At 40.2% G+C, this 18,028-nt stretch overlaps 2 protein-coding genes across 2 annotated transcripts; one reads left to right on the top strand and one right to left on the bottom strand.

Moving 5' to 3' along the window:
- Positions 1-1,487: 1,487 nt before the first annotated feature.
- On the top strand, positions 1,488-12,636 carry LOC146565598 (transmembrane protein 47-like). Its single transcript, XM_085288860.1, has 3 exons — positions 1,488-1,827; positions 4,555-4,695; positions 10,890-12,636. Exons 1-3 carry the CDS (start codon positions 1,611-1,613, stop codon positions 11,069-11,071), a joined length of 540 nt encoding a protein of 179 aa, XP_085144986.1. The 5' UTR covers positions 1,488-1,610; the 3' UTR covers positions 11,072-12,636.
- A 1,608-nt stretch (positions 12,637-14,244) lies between these two features.
- LOC146565597 (uncharacterized) lies at positions 14,245-17,152 on the bottom strand. The gene is made up of 2 exons (XM_085288859.1): positions 17,033-17,152; positions 14,245-16,955 (listed from the first exon to the last, which is right to left on the bottom strand). The coding sequence occupies exons 1-2, from the start codon at positions 17,127-17,129 to the stop codon at positions 16,495-16,497; spliced, it is 558 nt and encodes a 185-aa protein (XP_085144985.1). The 5' UTR covers positions 17,130-17,152; the 3' UTR covers positions 14,245-16,494.
- Between the last annotated feature and the right edge of the window lie 876 nt (positions 17,153-18,028).

Genomic DNA, 18,028 nt, shown 5'->3' with positions numbered 1-18,028 from the left:
CACAAAGTGTATGAAAGTGGTGAGAGCAGAAATAGTTTTTGCTAGAGAATGTCGCATGTGTGCCCTCTGCTGGATTATTAAAACATCACAATATTTGCTTTGGTTTATGGGCGATGCCAAAAGGGGCAGCTCGCAATGTGATCTGAGGTACTTTCCATTCACGAAAGCTAATGCAGATATACACAAACATTTATAAAATAATAAAAATAATTTAAAAAAACTATTTTAAATCCCAACTATTGTCTAAACTCAGGCGGAGGAAATCTCTGCATGTTTATCAGAATCTGCCCCTTTGAAGGTGTCATTGTGTTACTGTTTAGTCTGTTTAGTCACTCTATACACAAACCTACTTTATCCTACTGTGTTCACTGAGTTTAGCTGAGCTTTAATAATGTCGTTTCTTCCGCCTTGCTGTATAATATGTATAATGTGTTTTTCAGCATTTAAATCCTTCTATTGTGTACACAGAAGAAAATACTTTTTTCGACAACTGCTTTTGAGAATTTCTTTATTTTTACAAACTTGTTGGGCGCCTGACAACAAACCAATCCACAAAGATCTAAAACAAGTCTGAATACGATGACTTGCATTTCAAAATAAAAGCACAGACACTGACACTCGTGTATCTCAGGAGGAATACTATAGGATTTATGTACTGAGTTCACGAACTGACAAATAACAAATAACAGTTAAATGTGGTTTTGTCTTTGTGTGTCTGTTTATTTAGAGATTTTATTTTATTTTACTTAATTTTTTTCATAGCTAAAAAGACAAATAAATAAATGGCATTCCACTTTACACTGCAACCTTTTTTCTTTGCGATCATTTACACCAGGGATGCCAAAATTGTTTTAGATTGAGTCCATATGCAGCTAACTTTGATCTTACATGGGCCAGACCAGTAAAACTATGATAAATGTCTAAAATCACAGAAAAACATTTTGGTGATTCATTGCTCGGGCTGTTTCCATGAATTAATTCACAGAGAATATTCTTTACTATGAACTATAAAAGCAAAACAAATAGAAATTCAATTAAAAAAAATGTTAGAGTAGATAGTAGAAAACAATTTTTTTCGTCATTTAATTGTTCATTACTTACTTTGTTTTTTAGTATGAATGGCAATGAGTTGGTGGAGTCTTTATTATATGTTTTTATATGTAAAACATACGAAAATTTAGTCAAAACTCCGGATGATCGGGCTGGAGTCTTTTCTGGGCCGATTCTGGGCCCTTGGCCTAATGTTTGACACCCCTAATTTATACAAAGAAAGTTAACAAAGCAGTAAATGTAACCTGAAAATAATAATGTAATGTTATCACTATACCAAAAATACTGCCAATATAATATAATATAATATAATATAATATAATATAATATAATATAATATAATATAATATAATATAATATAATATAATATAATATAATATAATATAAACCCATAAAATGGATTATTTTGAAAAACTGATTCAACCGGATGTCTCCTGTTAAACTGTTCCAGCTGGACACGCGTGGAGCAGTGAGGGCTATGGTGGGAGAGGAAGCACGCAGACCTCCAGCGAGTTTAGTAACTGTGACCGACGTGCTGCCGTGTACCCTGTGAGGAGAAGATGTCCGTGAACGAGGTGTACGTGTTCCGACCCTTCAAGCTCATCGCTCTGCTGTGCGTCTTCCTGGCGCTGTGTCTGGACGTGGTGGCTCTACTCAGTCCAGCCTGGGTCACCGCGGAGCATTTCTCCCTGTCTCTGTGGGAGTCGTGCTCCCAATCGGTGGCTCGGCATCCCACGGACGAGCCCCAGTGGAGCTGCTTCTCCACCCTCACATCTGGTAGGAACAGTGTGTTTTGTTTGTTTAACAGTGCGCTGTTGCTCTTGGAGCCCGAATGCTGTTTTGTTTGTTGAAGAGGTTGAAAACCCACGACCAAGTTTTTTGTTGTTTACAGCTCAGATTGATCCTATAAACACGTTTTCGATCTGAAGGGTGGTTTTAGTGATGTGGTGTTTGTAATTATGTCATAGCGCACAGGATATATCCTGTTTTGAAATAAACAAAGAGGATACTGGACTGCGCAAACAGTCTGACTACAAGCTCTGACCACCATCCCCTGGGCAGACTTTGTTTTAGTTGGCTGCTGGTCAATAGATGAGGCATTCAGACTTCTCGCGCAGCTGATAAATTTCCTCTCTACATTCCAGATCGATGACGTGGTTTCACCGTGACAGCCTCACAGTGATGCTCAGTGACAAAGCCACACCTGACCAAGCTTTAACTGTTGATTTTTGTGACAGCTGGATGAGAACTATTTAACAAAGGGCTGGTGCTCATGGTTTTCTAATGCTTTAACTCTGTGCTTAGGTAAAGTGTTTATATGCAAGAAAGCTATGCATAATCCCTCTGGCACACAAAGAGTTAACCCACCCCAGCAAGCAGAAGGCTTTTAGTGGATTTGGAGAGACACATTCAGCATCTTCCCCTTCATCGACCTCACCAAGCCAGGACCCCCTAAGTCGCCTTTTGTCAGGCAGAAAAGCCACGTCCCCCGACCCCCATCCTTTCCCCCCAGGGAAGCAAATCCGCATTAAATTTACTAGATTTGGGAACAGTTGACTTTTGTCCTGTACAGTAAGGCTATTAGCAGGAGCTTTCATCTTTATTAAACACACAGTCGCTCACTGTTACTATTGAAATAAATAAAGGAAGACTTCAAGGATAAAATTGGACCGTTCCATTTAAGTTTCCTCATTTTGTAGCTTAAATGTTTAAAATATTTAAAATTTTTAGCTGTTGATCATTTTTCACAGGACTTTGCACATGCACCCTTGGTGTGATTGACCTCTCTTTGATATTGTGGAATGTGTTGGGGTGAATAGGAGGCGGGTTTGTTGCTCTGAGTGTCTGCAGAACTCATTAAAACAAGAGCGGATGGGTGTGTTGAGGTTAAAGGTGCAGTTCATCCAGTGGCGAAAGAGACTAATTAGGCACGTACAAAGGTTCTCACCCTTGTTCTTGAATTTCATCTACAGTGGCAGTTCCTGATAGAAAAATTCACCATAGCTTTTTACCATCATTATGACAAATAACCAGAAGCTCAGGGAGAGACACACCCAGCGAAAATTGTGCGGTGAGCTTGTTAACCAAATGCAAATTCTCTTTCCGAGCCAAGTCGTTTAAGGTAGGGCGGGAGATCAAAGAGAGGATGCGCAATCAAGGTCGAGCAGACAAAAGATTTTCTCCTGAATGTGTTGCTGGTTTCAGTCTCTGTACCAACACTTGCTTGAACAGAGTTAAGCTCCATTCAAAAAAGGCCACGTGCTGCTTTTAAAAGCCTGGTGCTGTGGAGGTCTTTCCAGGAAAGAATGTGACGCGCAGGAAGATTTTAGTTTTACTTTTCCAACAGGAGCAGTTTGTTTGGAATATGTTAAGTAAATGTGGCATTAAAAAAGCCACTGTGGCTGCAAGAATTTGGAAGAAGCTGGCATTCACAATCACAAACTCCTGTTTCATAACCCAAAGCCTCCAAGGACCAAGGAGACATATACATAATACATAACCATAGACTGTATTTGGAAAATTTTGATTACAAACTCAGTTCCAAGAAAGTTGGAACCCTGCATAAAATATAAATAAAAATGAGTGTAATGGTTTGCAGATTTCAGAAACCCATATTTGTATTTGCAGTAGACCATAATAAACATATTGAATGTTTAAACTGAGACATTTTACTATTATATGATGGATACATCAACAGCACATCTCAAGAAAGTTGGAGCACAGGCATTTTGCAGCTACTTAGGAGCAGGTCGGTAACATGACTGGGCATAAAAAGAGACCAATTGAAAACTAGAATTTCACCCATCAAAACTGGAGCTGGATGTGCCTGGAATGGAATTAACCATGCATTTCACTGACTGAGTTTGCAGACAGGTGGAGGTAACAGCATCTACCTGCCAACCTCCTGCTTTGAAGCCTTAATGCAAGTTAAACGAGCATTAAAGAAAATAAATGGCAGAATTGTCACAAAGCTGTATATTAGTTTTAAAAAACAGATGTGTGTTTGTTCTTTTTTTTACCAGATTGCAAAAAAAAAAAAAAGTTTTATTTTTCTTGCAAAGTTTAACATTTGAACATAGGGCTGCTGATTTGTCTCCATTTGTATGCAGTTCTTGACATTTCTGCACAGGCCTGATTTTTTTTTAATTCCAGAGGTTGCCACATGACATGCACAAATATGAACAGCTAGAAAAGTAGGGCAAAAATGTAGCCAACCAGCAGGACAACTAAGATTAAATAACGTGCATTAACATGAGATTCAGCCTTGGATTTTTGCATCTGTTCTCATTACAGGGACTTTGAGTCACTAATTATGTTCTTGACGGTTGCATTCCTGATGCGGGCCTGATGGCTCTCTGCGTCATTCAGTTCTCTCTGCAGGATTAGCTCTTGTTTCGTGTTTGTCAACACAGCGGTTCAATTCAGCCGTGCTCAACTGTGAATCGAGCTTTTGTTGATGAGTAGGATGCTCCTCTTTAACCTGCATGTGTCCTGTTCTTGCAGACTGGCAGATCGCCACCCTGGTGTTGCTAGGTGTCGGTGCAGCCACGACTCTGGTGGCCTTTTTGGTGGCCGTTATTTCCCTGTGCAGGGGCACGCAAAGACAACACTACCGCACTGTGGCAATATTCCTCTTCACTGCAGGTATGTCACCTTTCCCATATATTTATTTATTCATTCATTCACTTTTTATAATGTTTGGCTAATAACCCAGTGTTTCAGCAGTTTCCATATATGCCTGTGTTTGTGCTCCACTGCTCACATTAAATAGAAGCATGCAAAAGACACAGGCGAGTGAGCCTAGCAGGCTGAGCTTGTTTTCTCTGTGGTATTGCCTCTGGAGACCTGCAGGCTGATGTGCCAAGAAAAGGCAGCCACAGAATTTGCAGACTTACCAACAAAGTGAAGTCACTGAGAGGAAAAAAACAAAAAAAAGCCACCACAGACTCCTCGCCCATAACTGCCTCGTAGTTGGACTGCTGCTTCTTGCGTGCTTTGTAAGAATTGCCCTTAGGGTAAAAATAAACTGTGACACTGATGAGAATGAATATAAATTAAAAGCGTATAATTAAAACGAGCGGTCAGAGCATATTGCTCCAAATGGTATACGGCACCAAAGTGACTGACTCAAAGATTGTGCTCACTTTACTTTCAAAACGGTGATGAAGCGCAAACCACTTTCTGCTACTTCACTCGTGCCAAGTTCAAGTTTTCCAGTTTGCGAAATAAAATTATATAAGGAGCAGACAGTTTTACACTGTGCCTGTAGACCAAACCTGAAGTAATAACTGTCACATTTTAAGAAATCTACAACCCCAATTCTAAAAAGCTTGGATGCTGTAAAATGTAAATGTAAATAAAAACAGAAAATTATGTTTTGCAAACAGCATAAATCTTTATTTTATTTTATTTAATAAAGGAAACGTATTTGAGAAAGTGTCCCTTTTTTTTAAAAAAAAAAAAAAAGGAAAAATTAAGTGTAATGGCGGCAATATGTCTGTAAAAAGTTGGAACAATGCTATGTTTATCGCTGCTGAGTGGAATGATGTCCCGGTCATGTCTGAAATTGGATTCTGGGAGCTTTGAGTGCCGACGGTGTCTTTCTAAATATGTACGCAGCCATACCATCAGAGATGCTTTTGGACTGATTGCTGTCAACAAGATGGACAAGATCTCTTCTCCATACAGGGAGTGCAGAATTATTAGGCAAATGAGTATTTTGTCCACATCATCCTCTTCATGCATGTTGTCTTACTCCAAGCTGTATAGGCTCGAAAGCCTACTACCAATCAAGCATATTAGGTGATGTGCATCTCTGTAATGAGAAGGGGTGTGGTCTAATGACATCAACACCCTATATCAGGTGTGCATAATTATTAGGCAACGTCCTTTCCTTTGGCAAAATGGGTCAAAAGAAGGACTTGAAAGGCTCAGAAAAGTCAAAAATAGTGAGATATCTTGCAGAGGGATGCAGCAGTCTCAAAATTGCAAAGCTTCTGAAGCGTGATCATCGAACAATCAAGCGTTTCATTCAAAATAGTCAACAGGGTCGCAAGAAGCGTGTGGAAAAACCAAGGTGCAAAATAACTGCCCATGAACTGAGAAAAGTCAAGCGTGCAGCTGCCAAGATGCCACTTGCCACCAGTTTGGCCATATTTCAGAGCTGCAACATCACTGGAGTGCCCAAAAGCACAAGGTGTGCAATACTCAGAGACATGGCCAAGGTAAGAAAGGCTGAAAGACGACCACCACTGAACAAGACACACAAGCTGAAACGTCAAGACTGGGCCAAGAAATATCTCAAGACTGGTTTTTCTAAGGTTTTATGGACTGATGAAATGAGAGTGAGTCTTGATGGGCCAGATGGATGGGCCCATGGCTGGATTGGTAAAGGGCAGAGAGCTCCAGTCCGACTCAGACGCCAGCAAGGTGGAGGTGGAGTACTGGTTTGGGCTGGTATCATCAAAGATGAGCTTGTGGGGCCTTTTCGGGTTGAGGATGGAGTCGAGCTCAACTCCCAGTCCTACTGCCAGTTTCTGGAAGACACCTTCTTCAAGCAGTGGTACAGGAAGAAGTCTGCATCCTTCAAGAAAAACATGATTTTCATGCAGGACAATGCTCCATCACACGCGTCCAAGTACTCCACAGCGTGGCTGGCAAGAAAGGGTATAAAAGAAGAAAAACTAATGACATGGCCACCTTGTTCACCTGATCTGAACCCCATTGAGAACCTGTGGTCCATCATCAAATGTGAGATTTACAAGGAGGGACAACAGTACACCTCTCTGAACAGTGTCTGGGAGGCTGTGGTTGCTGCTGCACGCAATGTTGATGGTGAACAGATCAAAACACTGACAGAATCCATGGATGGCAGGCTTTTGAGTGTCCTTGCAAAGAAAGGTGGCTATATTGGTCGCTGATTTGTTTTTGTTTTGTTTTTGAATGTCAGAAATGTATATTTGTGAATGTGGAGATGTTAGATTGGTTTCACTGGTAAAAATAAATAATTGAAATGGGTATATATTTGTTTTTTGTTAAGTTGCCTAATAATTATGCACAGTAATAGTCACCTGCACACACAGATATCCCCCTAAAATAGCTAAAACTAAAAACTACGTCCAAAAACATTCAGCTTTGATATTAATGAGTTTTTTGGGTTCATTGAGAACATGGTTGTTGTTCAATAATAACATTATTCCTCAAAAATACAACTTGCCTAATAATTCTGCACTCCCTGTAGTTTTCCAAAAAGAATTCCAGTTTCCGATTCGTCTGATCTCAGATCAGTTTTCCACTTTGCCTCAGTATGTTTTAGATGAGCTTAGGCCCAGAGAAGACGGCAGAGTTTCTGGATCGTGCTCACATGGCTTCTTCTTTACTTTTGTGGATAGCACGGTGAACTGTGTTAACAGACGGTGATTTCCGTGACAGAATGATTCCTGTTTTAATGCAGTGCTGCCTGTGGGCCCGACTATTACGGGCATCCAGTAATTTTTTGGAATTTGCCCTTGTGCGTGGAGATTTCCCAGATTCTTGAATCTTTTGAAATAATATACTGTGGACATAGAGGTATTGAAACTCTTAACAGTTGTAGATTAAGGAATATTCTTCTAAATTTGTTCCATCACTTATAGATTGGTGGACCCCATCCTTTTTTCTTTTTCTTTTTTTAGTTCCACTTATTTTTCCAGGCTTTTGTTGCTCCTGTCCCAACGTTTTTGAGACTTGTTGCTACCATCAATTTTAAAATGAGTTCATTTCTTTCATGAAACAGTAAGGTATGCTGCTGTGTGGGTGTCGAATGAGCTGGTAGGTGGATTCTGTTACCAGTTTCCTCTTGTTACAGTCTGTGTGATTAGCTAACCGAGCCTGGAGCAGATTCATGTTCAGTGTAGAAACAAGACTTGTATCATCTTTCAAAGTCACACACTCTGAATGAAAGTGTTTCTTTATTTGTTAAAGTATTTCTGTTGCAAGTTTTCTGGTTTCTGTTGCAAGTACAAACAGTATGCATTGCCTTTTAAATACAGTATTAGATAACAGTGTGCTGCTGAAGGGAAACTGTAAGGGATCTTTGTCTTGCTCTGTATCTGAAACCTCACTCACAAAGGACCACTGTGGTCGACTTAATGGCTGTGGTTTTGACTGTTAGCCACTGACGGAAAAGCAGGGGAATGCTGTGTTATCCTTTCCTATGTGTAATTACTTTAAGAGCCTTGCAAGAATACGGCCGCCACACAGGCACGCAGTCCTCGACGGAGCAACAGCAGAAGGGCTGGACTGTTAAATACCCCTTGGCTTGACTGTGACTGTGAGGTATTTACTTTCTGTCCAGAAATATGACCTCAGCAGGGAACAAGCTCAGCCTGGGCTCCATCAGCAGCACCGCAGTCTCAGGCTACAGCCATTCCTCCTTCACACCCATTGCTTCTTCCCATAGGAAGGAAAGGCGGAGTCATACTTGCACAAAGACCGTTCCTCAGGCGTCACCTAGCATGCGTGAAAACGAACTGGAGCCGTTTGTGAGAGAAGGCCACAGTACCCTTTTGAACACCGACGCCTGGACTTCTGCATCCTGCGCGATGCAAAGGAAAAATGATTCACAGCCCTGGAAGCTGTTTCCTCGTGTGATACCTCGTGTGTCATTGAGATGAAAAGAATAAAGATGATTGTTCCACGCTTCACCAAAAAGACGAGAGAGTGTGAGAGAGAGCTGGGAGACTGGTTTTAGTTTAAAAGCCAGAATCTGCTGTTAACGTCAATCACTCTGGGGGAATTAAAGACAGGCCACTTCAAAAAGCTTCCAGCTTCCAGCGAGCAAGAAACCCACAGGGAGGGGTGTCACACAAAGATTGTTCTCTTCAAAAGCGTCTATTTATGGAGATGACAAACTAGATAGAAAACACAGAAGCCCATGAATGCTGTAACACACTTTTTTTTCCCCTCTCTTAAAGCGCTTTTTGATCCTCGCAAGATAAGTGAATGCTATAAAAAGCTAATTCTTGTTATGCATGGATTGAGGCTAGATATATTTTCCTTAGATTGCGCGTCAGCCAAATCATTTAAACAAAGGACAGAATTATTAGAGTAAAACAGCTTTTCCAAACAACCTACTTTTACTGTGGATGCTTAAATCATTTTACTTTGCACATAAGAAAAAAATAATAATTTCACTTAAAATAAACGAACATTACCAAGGTCAAAATTATTAGCACTCCTGATGCTAACAGTCAGTTGTGTGTCCTTTTTGCTGGATAACAGCCTGCAGTTGTTAGCTGTAGTTTTCAGCGTGTCTCTCACGCGTCTGCTGAGCAATCCCAGTCCATTCTTCTTTGGGGAATCTCTCCTCCAGATGTGATGGTGTCCTGTCATGGACCTTGGTCTTCAGTTCACTCCACAGATTTTCAGTAGGATTCAAGTCAGGGCTTTGACTTCTGATGTTGATCTTCTGGAGGTCGTCCTTCACCAGGAGTGTGAAGTGTGTTTTGGGTCGTTGCGTTAGAAAACAAAGCGATCACCCAGACCCCGTTTAGCTGCTGACTGCTTGAGGTTTTCTGTCCAAATCTTCACATATCCTCCTTTTTTATTCCTTCCACCTTGATGAGATTCCCAATTCCAGATGCACTGAAGCACTCTCTTAGCATAATACTTGCACCACAGAGTATGGTGTGGGTTGTACACCTCTTCCTTCCATCTCTGTGGCCAGAGAACACTAGTTTTGTCTCATCCATCTCATCTAATCTTTCTCCAGGTTGTCCTTGGCATATTTAAGTCTAGCCTGAATTTGCAAAATAGGAATTTTCTTGGTCTGCTGCCTAACAGTCTTTACTTTAAGACTACACTTCCTGATTTGGCTCAGTCATTCACATGTCTTTGCAGTTGTTCTGGGGTCTTTAGACACGTCTCTCGCTAGTTTTCTTTCCCTAGGCTGCTAGGCTTGTTTGGTACTTTGTAGCTCGCTTTGAATTTCTTGATGATGCTTCTCACTCCAGTTTTTGACACTCTGTGATAACTTTGTGTATACATCTCCTGCTTTGGGAACATCAGCAATTCTTTTTCCCAAGTCTAAACTGATTTCTTTTGTTTTTGGCATGATGCTTTCTCCACTGGCAGCTCAAACCCTTGCTGAAGTTTTTATACTGTACTGAAAGAAAACAAGCTCTGACTTTGACTCAGTAAAAAGTTATTTTTTTTCCTCAGGATGCTTTTGTGTGTGAAATAATACTGTTATAGAGTGCAGACAGAACAAATTTATGCTTTATGATAATTCCGTCCTCGTCTATAAACAGGACGAGGCTTATTGGGGAATAATCAGAATGTGTTTGCATATAATTGTTTTCATCTATGGCTCCTCAGGAGACATTCATTTATAGTTGTTCGTGCTAAATCTTAGGCAGCTCATTGTGACGAGATCACCTCACGGAACAGAAAGGCAGAGAAGAAAATCGCTTTATATAACCATTCTCTGCTTACCTATACCAGCTGCCTCCTCACTTCTTACACTTAAGCCTCTTTTCACAAGTAACTTTTTGCCTTTACAGCCATCTGTTTGCTGTCAGATTTGTGTTTCGCCTCGAGGAGGCCCTTTAATGTCACGTTTTTGACTTGAATCATGAATTTTGGGAGAACTAAATGGCTTTCACCTTCTGAAAGCACGAGCTAGTTATGTTATAAAATGATGTAGAAAACATTAAATGGATGATTAATCCAAGGCTTTACTTGTAGCAGTGATTATTTTAATGGTGTTGGAGTTACTGGGTTTGTTGATTAATCGCTTGGACAAAGGACAAATGGACGATTTTAAACAAACAGTGTCTCATGATTGTCTCTGGTTTCAGTGGTTCTGCAGGCCTGTGCTCTGGTTCTCTACCCGATCAAGTTCATCGATGGAACGGTCCTGCAGACTTATCACGAGTTCAACTGGGGCTATGGGCTCGGCTGGGGGGCCACCATCTTCATGCTGGGTGGAGGAATCCTCTTCTGCCTGCGGACGGACATATACGAGGATGCAATGTACTGAACTTTGTCAGCCCTCTCTGCTCTGCTGGAAATACTTAAGAGGAGAATACAGACCCTACGTGTCCATTTCCCTTGCTGTGTTATTCTCGCCGTTATTTTTAGATAGGCCAGGGCTGTAGGAGTAGACTGCCCTCCCCCCCCCCTGCACCACACTGCCCCAGCCCTACCGGTATCGGGGGCGAGGTGGTAAAGCTAAAGCGCAGAGAGCTTTCTGGACACGCTCGAGCCACCGACGCTGGACGTTTCCACTGAATCTCTATTGTTAGAGAGGAAAGCAGATTCTCAGCACAGGCCTGGATGTGCAGTGAATATTTAATAGGACTGACTGATCACGTTTCCTTTTATTTTTGTAGCTTTTCATGAGGATAAAAAGCTAGTTGTCAGTTTATTTGTGGCATGATTTCCCACTTTATAGGAACAGTGAAAACCTCACTTCCTCTCGTGTGTTAGCCGAAACATATCTAGTAACTGTAAATTACTCAGCTTTGACGTATGCTATTGAGTGTTCATACTTTTGATTTTTTTTCTTTTAATGACACCAGTTTGTCTCAAATGGAAAAATGTAAATGTGTATAAAGTATTTCTACATGAAGAATTCTGAATAAATAATTGTAGTTTTGGGAGCATTTGGAGTGTAAATTGTTGCTTTCAGTATCAAAGGTGACATGCGGACACTCTCTGCTTACACGCTGACCTTTGACTCACTTTTTTTACCGCCCCTTTTTAGACTGGACAGCAGGGAGACAAAAATGCAAACCACTTTCATTATCGAGAGGACACATTCCTCAAAGGAAAACATCCCAGGCTGTTTAAAGAGGCAGCACCAGCTCAGAGTTATGATGGGTTTTTTATTTTTTTTATTTTTATGTTTTTAGTTTTTAAGTCCGTTTAGTTTCAGTTAGTTCCCAGAGCAGATTTTCTTGTTTAGTTTAGTTTTCATTGTTTCAATGTTTTGTTTTTATTAGTTTCTGTGTTTGTTTTAGTCTTTCCGGTGATTATTGAACGGAGGCGATATCTCAGAGCGAACATTCACATTTCTTCTAATATTTAGTTTCTTAATAGCCTTCTTAATGTCTTGTCTGGCAGCTTCTGCAATCAGAATCAGAATTAAGAACCGAATGCACTGCTGTGACAAACACATTTGCTTTTACAAGACGAGCTCTATAAATTCTCTATGGGCTCCTCTTGTTCATGTTTACTGTTTATTTATTCATTCTCATTATTGTTATTTTTATTATTACTCACAGTGGCTAAAATAATCATGTCAAAGCTGAAAGGCAGGAAAAACACAAAAGTCAGAAAAAAGAAACTGGGAGAATCAGGAGGAAATCTAATAAAGAAGACAGAGTACTGGATGGTCTCCTTTGTTACTTGTACTCAAAAAAAATTGCTAAATTGAACTAATTTAAAAATATATAAATTTTCCATTTAATTGTATCCATTGTAAACTGTTACATGTAATGGAATCTGGTCAAATGAAATGTACTTGATTGGTAGATTAATGGAAATATACTTGGTATAAACTTAATGATTAATTATTTGAATAAATAACCCTTTTTAAAAATATATTTCAATTGCATTTTTCTCACAATTGCTGCTTTGTGGTTATATAGGGTCACAAATGGGATTTTTCTGAGTGCAAATTCAAGAAAATCAGCACATAGATTAGAGTAAAAACACTTTTTAAAGGCAGCTGACTGTCTCAGTGAACCCATGAATGCCTCATCAAGCAAGATGTCTGCAAGATCACAAAATTCTAGTTTTTATTGTAATTAGTTGAAATGTTTTTTCCACATCTAGTTTGGGTTTTTAGTTTTATTTTAACTATAATAACCTCACACCAGGTTGCATGTATGTAAAGACATTATGTGCTGGTGCAGACATGGGCAGCACGTCCTCCTGTATTTGTATTCATGACATGCATTTTCTATACATTTGCAAGAGACTTTTGCACTGCTCTGTTATTTTACTTATAATGGACAATAATAAGCTTTCAGCTGTGTTTTTGTGCTTAAAACCTTAATATTTTGATCTTTTACATTTTTAATTCGACGTGTCTGACAGTGCACGAGTCATAGATGTTTATTAGTGCTAATGAAAAGCACGTTTAAGAAGTCCTGTTATTTCTCAGGGTGTTTGGGAACAGAAGGTATTGCCACACTTGGAACATCCTGCTGAAGTCTTCGTTTACCCTACAGATTACAAAATGCAACAGCTGCTAAGGACTCCGGAAAAGTTGATAAATATTTTTTCCACAGCTGCAGAAGCGTGAAAACTCCCCAGCTGTGGACAGCGTGTACACAAGAATCAACAACTCTAAAGGGGAAAGGGTTCAAATCATTGCATTGTGTGAAGCTGATATTTTGCCCCTGTAAGCTGTGACGGGTGGAAGATTTTTCCTCGTCTCATTACCTCCCAGGAATCTTTGAAATATGCTACACAGGTTAAAAGGTGAGGCGTCATGTGTCAGGCTAAAAGAGGACACGCCAAGTTTTACCAAAATATCTGTCAGGTGTGATCCAGTTTTAGTTTAATGTCCCTGATGCATGTAAAACCTTTTTCTTTTTTTTTTCTTTAGCTAAAAAGTAAATTTTAACTAAAGAAAAGTCCTTTGGCTGTAGAGCCAGCAGAGCAAAGAGACTCTTGACACTGAGCAAGTGAAATATTTACTCAGGACACTAAAAAAAAAAAAAAAATTTCTATGGTACAAGAATGCTTTTAAGCATTAATGTTAGATATGCACCCACAATATCCCAGCTGTTTCACATAATATGCACGTCTATCTCTTTGGCAGGAGGAGGTTCTGAAATGTTTGCCCACTCGTGTTAGAGGTCTCAAGTTGAAATGCCAGTAGATCTTTATGCTTTGCACTCCACCCACACAGTTGCTGTTCTCGCATAAAACGTTTCTGCAAAGTAAATTGACATTTTCACTAAAAAAGAAACCAAAAATATCAAGAATAAGAGTAAGTGCCAGATACCAAAGTCTCCTCTATATTTGCTGCATTTTCTTGAGGATTATGTTTAACCAGCACCTCAATAGTAATCATCTTGCCCCACCTAGTGGTCATGCCGAACATGTCAGGTGCTGCAGAGTGAGGAGGGTCACATTCAGGCACATTCTGGTGTAATAGTGAGCTCCCCCCCCCCCCCATTTTCTCTATGTGCTACAAAGCTTTTAAAAATAGCAGTAGATTTTACAGTGTTTTTCCTTTTTTTTTATAAAAAAAAAAGAAAAAAAAAAAAAGGAAAAAGTCCAATAAATGAATAAAACAAGAAATACCCACATGCAAACGTCCTTTATGAAAGCCATTGGGACATAAATCACTGTTATTTGTGTGAATTTGTTTGCATCTGCTTGACGATAATCTGGCTGCGGAGAGTAGCCTGGCCCCTCGGTGCAGTAACCAGCCAGGCCCTGCACACTTTTACCACGCAGGGACAGATTCCAGTTACTGAGCCTGGGGGACAGATGAAAAATTCACCCCTGGTACCTGTGGAAGAAATTTGTTTTACTGATACGACTGATTATGCACAGATGTTCTAAAAAGCTGAGAACATTTTAAATCCAAACCTGAAGTTGTCCAGCTTATGTGTTCCTTAACAGTGGAAGTCCTTGTGAACAAGGGTCAGCGCACTAGTAAGTCAGATAAATGGACTGGACTGTAACAGCCGGGCTATACATTACCCTCCTCCAAGTCCTCTGTTAAGACTGGCTCCACCAAAATTACACATTAACCCAAGAGCATTTCTCATCTTTCCTTGTTATCACTGCTGCCCTGCAACTTCTTTGGGTCCCATTGAACCCAGATGCAAAGGACACAGCAGGGTGTTAACTGGGAGCAAAATTCAAGCGTTTTATTGCTTGATGCAAAAGACAAATGCAAAGTCTACAAAGTAACAGCATGTGAAACATGCACAGGGTTGATTGAATAAGACGATACAGTTGGAATCAGCTGAAAACACTTAGGAACAGGTGAAAACAATCACAGCACCGTGAACAAGACAGGAAATGAAAACAAGAGCAAATGTGAAAAGCAACAAAAAAAAAAAAAGTAGGATCAGCAAGTAACAAAGAGAAACACCTGCTATCACATAAGAAGACACAGAAAAACACAAAAACCAACACTAAACATGATTACACAATCTGGTGCAGACAAGCCAACAGAACACCAGGACTATAGTAAATAAATAAACAGTCACTGTGGATGGGGGCAAACTTTAACAATTGCTCAAGTATCTGAAAACCATCTGTTATGTCATTTGTAGTTGTCCACACTTTCAGTGCACATGTACACAAAAATAAAGACATGTTTCATATGGACACACTTTAATATATTTTCCTCTACCGGTATTAATTCTCTCATTAAGACTGTGACTGTGTAAGAAGTCCGAACTTTACCACCAAGCTAAGTAAGTAAACAACAGAGACACAGCTATCCATGGGAAGCAGCCAGCTGCCTACCTGACCTTGTGGATGTCACTGAATGTTGGATCAAACACTGAAAGCTGCGGTCAGCCCGGAGCCAGATGGTTATTTTCCCAACAAGAAAGCAAATATCTTGCAGCTGAAGCTCTCCGTTTAATTGAGTTTCTGCTATAGACTCATTCGTTTTGGGGTTCTATAGTATACACATTCAAGAAAATGGTGTAATCATTTAAACAGAGCGTGTTAAGATGTTTGACATGTTTTTCAACACAACTCCAGTCTTTCTCAGGCAAATCTGCACGAGTGTATGGCAAGAAACATGCCATGCTCACGTAATCTTAACAGAGTTTAATTCAGCTATTTGTTTACAATCAGTCTATCCACGTTTCACAGGAGAGTCAGCTGAGAAACATCCAAAAAGACTTATTTTATTTATGAAATGCATATGCTACAGATTATCTGGGCAGTAGAGGGCAACAAGAGCTGATGATCCATCAGACCATAAAGCATATACAGTACTCTTGAACGCATGAGGGAGCTGGGTGAACTTCATAAGAGATTATTTCATAATGGGTTTTGGTGTTGAGCCACATGCTACAGATACAGTACAAAGACCATTTTCATGTGATAAATAACGAGGGTGACAGAGATGAATAAAGATCAGGGAAAAAAATATTTGAACCGCCGCTGATTTTGTACATTTGCCCACTAACAAAGAAATGATCAGTCTATAACTTCAATGGTAGATTTATCTGAACAGCGAGAGACAGGACAAACAAAGAAATCCAGAAAAATGCATTTTTAAAAAGTTATAAATTTACATTTTCATGAAGAAAATAAGTATTTGATCCCTTTTGCAAAACGAGTTTTAGTACTTGGTGGCAAAACACACACACACTAGGATCTGGAGACTGGCTTGGCCACTCCAAGACCGTAATGTGCTTCTTCTTGAGCCAATCTTTTGGCTTAGCTGTGCGTTTTGGATCACTGTCATGCTCACGACTCATTTTCAATGCTCATCCATCCTCCTTTTGATGTGGTGCAGTTGTCCTGTCTTCTTGGCAGAAAAACACCCCCAAAGCATAATGTCTCCACCTCTATGTTGACGGTGTTCTTGGAGTCACAGGCAGCATTCCTCCTACTCCAAACACGGCAAGTTGAGTTGATGCCAAATAGCTCAATTTTGATCTTGTCTGACAACACTTTCAGCCTGTCTACCTCTGAATCATTGATATGTTCAGTGGCAAACTTCAAACGGGCCTGTACATGTGCGTTCGTGAGCAGAGTGACCTTGCAGGCACTGCAGGATTTCACGGGGTAGTGTGTTACTGTTTTCTTGATGACTATGGTCCCAGCTGCCTTGAGAACATTGACAAGTTCCTCCTGAGTAGTTCTGGGCTGGTTCCTCAGCATTGTAATTATCACTGAAACACCACAAGGTGAGATCTTGCGTGGAGCTCCAGAAGGAGAGAGATTGGCAGTTATTTTATGGTTCTTTTGTGAATTATTGCACCAACTGTTGTCACTTTCTCACCCAGCTGCTTGGCAATGGTCCTGTAGCCCATTCCAGCCTCGTGTAGGTCCACAGTCTTGTCCCTGACATCCTTGGACAACTCTTTGGTCTTGACCATGGTGTAGAGCAGGGGTCCCCAACTCCAGGCCTCAAGGGCTCAAGGGCTGGTGTCCTGCAGTTTTTAGATGTGTCCTTGATCCAACACAGCTGATTCAAATGGCTAAATTACCTCCTTAACATGTCTTGCAGTTCTCCAGAGGCTTGGCAATGAACTAATCATTTGATTCAGGTGTGTGGATCCAGGGTGAGATCTAAAACCTGCAGGACACTGGCCCTCGAGGCCTGTAGTTGGGGACCCCTGGTGTAGAGTTTGGAATCTAGATGGATTTATTGCTTCTATGCACAGCTGTCTTTTATACAGGTAACAAGTTGAGAAGGCTCAATGTCAGCTCATTACCTGTATAAAGTACACCTGGGAGCCAACAATCTTGCTGATTGATAGGAGATCAAATACTTATTTTCTTACTGAAAATGCAAATTAATTCATAACTTTTAAACAATTCATTTATCTTGATTTTCTTTGTTATTGTATCTCACTGTATTAATGAGCACATGTCCCATTGAGGATGCTGTTCTCACTGATGACGTCTTTAGTGAGAAATATAAAGACATGGCACTGAAATTAGAATCTTAGTCACCAGATCAGAAATCTTATGAAGGTAATGATCCAGATATCTATAATTATTGCCATAAGAAAGGTAAGTGGAAAAAAAAAATCAATTGCAAAAAGAAAAGGGAAAGATGTGCATTTTGCTAATTTGGCTGAACCAGTAGAAACATCTTAGATCAGTTTGAGTTATGCTTCATTCTCATATTTGTCATATTTGTGGTACTTGATACTGAGGAGAAAGTTCCAGCACAATTTTTACAGGATTCAGGAGCATCCCATACTTTCAAACCTGAAAGCTGTGTACAAGTCAGAGGAATGGGTCTGCAAACATGTGCCTATGCATAAAA

This window comes from Mchenga conophoros, linkage group LG10, assembly GCF_057382185.1.
Source record: "Mchenga conophoros isolate Kocher_MC1m ecotype Shallow Benthic linkage group LG10, M_conophoros_male_GT1.1, whole genome shotgun sequence".
NCBI lineage: Eukaryota > Metazoa > Chordata > Actinopteri > Cichliformes > Cichlidae > Mchenga > Mchenga conophoros.
The sequence above is the reverse complement of the archived record's forward strand: the minus strand, read 5'-3'. Positions and strand labels throughout refer to the sequence as shown.